General features: G+C 54.6%; 1 protein-coding gene across 1 annotated transcript; it reads right to left on the reverse strand.

Annotated features, from left to right (window-relative positions):
• Nucleotides 1-947: 947 nt before the first annotated feature.
• Nucleotides 948-1,511, reverse strand: LOC106560069 (putative uncharacterized protein C3orf56). The gene has a single exon (XM_038565254.1). It carries the CDS (start codon nt 1,509-1,511, stop codon nt 948-950), a length of 564 nt encoding a protein of 187 aa, XP_038421182.1.
• Between the last annotated feature and the right edge of the window lie 530 nt (nt 1,512-2,041).

The following is a 2,041-nucleotide window of genomic DNA, read 5'->3' on the forward strand; positions in this document are numbered from 1 at the left end:
TTTGAGGTGTCCCCTAGGGAGATGTGTCAAGTGGAAGCAGCATCCCCACTGGAAAGGGCACCTTGGCTACCCTGGGGACACCACTCCCCTGATGTCCTCTCCAGCAACCATTTCCTTTGATGGTTCCACAGGGGCTCCTCGTCCCCCATGGCTGGTTCCACGCCACTGTCCTTTGAAGGTCACATCAGAGTCTGCTGTTGCTGCTCCCCTGGCCACGGTCCTCTCTCCTCGTGGCTTGTGATTCTGCAGCTGTCCTAGCAGCTTCACTGCTTCTCCTGCTCTATTGCTTTGCAAACCCGCGTCCATGTGGATGGGTCTTCCAGCCAGCTCTCTGCTCTTTTACCATCTTAGTGCCAGCCAAATGTCCTGCTTTCTTACTCACCCAATCACCCACTCTCTCCGCCAAACCCAGATCTCCTCATTTCCCTAAGTGTGCCTGGTCCTAAATAAATGGAGAGCGCTTCCCTTTCCAACCGGTAACTCCCATCTCCCAGGTCATTTTTCCAGCCAAGATTGGTGGGCCATACTCTGACCTTCTGCAGAGTGGTCTTGAGCCATGAATTAAATGTACATACAGCTTGGTGGGTGGATTGTAAACATTGGGTCAACTGATAAAGAGCAAAGAAATGGGAGTTATTATAATAGGTCATGTGTGTAATTTCAAAGCCCAAGCACTCACTTTACCAGGCTGTGCACTCTCATATTTGAGGACCCACATCAAATATACTGTGATGCAGGCTCATGACAAAGACAGGGCAGAGGAAAAGGTGCAGGCAGCAGGATTGGAGGGCAAAGGGGGAAGAAAATGAAAGTGAAAAGAAATAACAAATAGATGGGCCTTGCCTGGGCCAACGAGAGTGTGCTATGTAATGAAGAACATGGAACAACTTAACATCTGAGATCCTTTAAAAAAGTAGAGTCTAGGCAGACCTGTGGCTCACCAGGCATCATGCAACACATCTCCCACTGTTGGGGCAGGTGACAGAGGAGTTGATTGAGTAGCACTGCAGGAGATGGCAGCAGGCCCTGCAGGGTGGCCGAGGGCAGTGGGGACAGCAGGGCTCAGGTGGAGAGTCTGTACTGGGGGAAGGGGGCAGGGGGCAGAGTTCTGGGCTGGAGGGTGGTGCAGGGGCCCAAATGCTGAACCTGGAAGCCCATTCTGAGGGAGGGGCTTGGCACCTCTTCAAGTGAGGAGCTCCTCTGGATGGTCTCCCCACGGCAGCTGGGAAGGCTGAGCTGGCAGGAGCCTGCCATCCCACCTGGGGAGAGTAGCCAGAGGCGTCCCTGCTCAGAGCCAGAGGGACTGAGGAGCATGGGGGTGGGGGTCCCCAGGGGCAAGGAAATCCCCTGGGGGCCATGGTGGCCAGGTGCTGGCTTCCCACATGAGGATCAAAGCTGGAGAAGCCCCAGGGCCAGACTGAAGGTGCTGGGGCAGCTGGAGGGGGATGCCCTAACCAGAGAGGACTGCCAACGCCCACCCACGGGTAACTCCAAGGGGCTGGGTACCCCATGCAGGGGTGGACAGCACAGGGGGTTTGTGTGTTTGTGTCACATGGACACAGAAGCTTCATGTCTGCCCCAGAGGCAGCTGGAGATACTTGGATTTCCTTTCAGGGCTGGGAGGCCAGGGGCATGTGTTTCTGCATCGCTTCTTCCTGACAGGCTGTCCCTGTTGCAAACAGGACACTTTCTCTTCTTCCCCAAGCCTGGTTACATGTGGCCAGCTTGCCGTCCTGCCTCCCCACCTGTGGGATGGACAGAGGCTGGAAGAGAAATAGGGGTTCAGGAAGGGGGTGTGTAGCAAGCCTGGGGAGGGGCCAGGGGCATCAGGAGAGAGCCAACAGCACAAACTAGCTTCAGGTGGAGTTGAGGCTTGGGTTGTATGCAGCATTTCTTTGGGTTAAGTTGTCCTTTCCTGTCCTTATGAACCCCCAGCCCCCACCCAATGTGGAAAACAAGAACCTGAGAGGATGAATGGCCAGGCTCGAGAGAGACCTGGGGTTGGTGCAAGGAAGAAAAAAAGATGATAAATTAAAAAAAA

This window comes from Canis lupus, chromosome 20 (genome assembly GCF_011100685.1).
Source record: "Canis lupus familiaris isolate Mischka breed German Shepherd chromosome 20, alternate assembly UU_Cfam_GSD_1.0, whole genome shotgun sequence".
Taxonomy (NCBI): domain Eukaryota; kingdom Metazoa; phylum Chordata; class Mammalia; order Carnivora; family Canidae; genus Canis; species Canis lupus.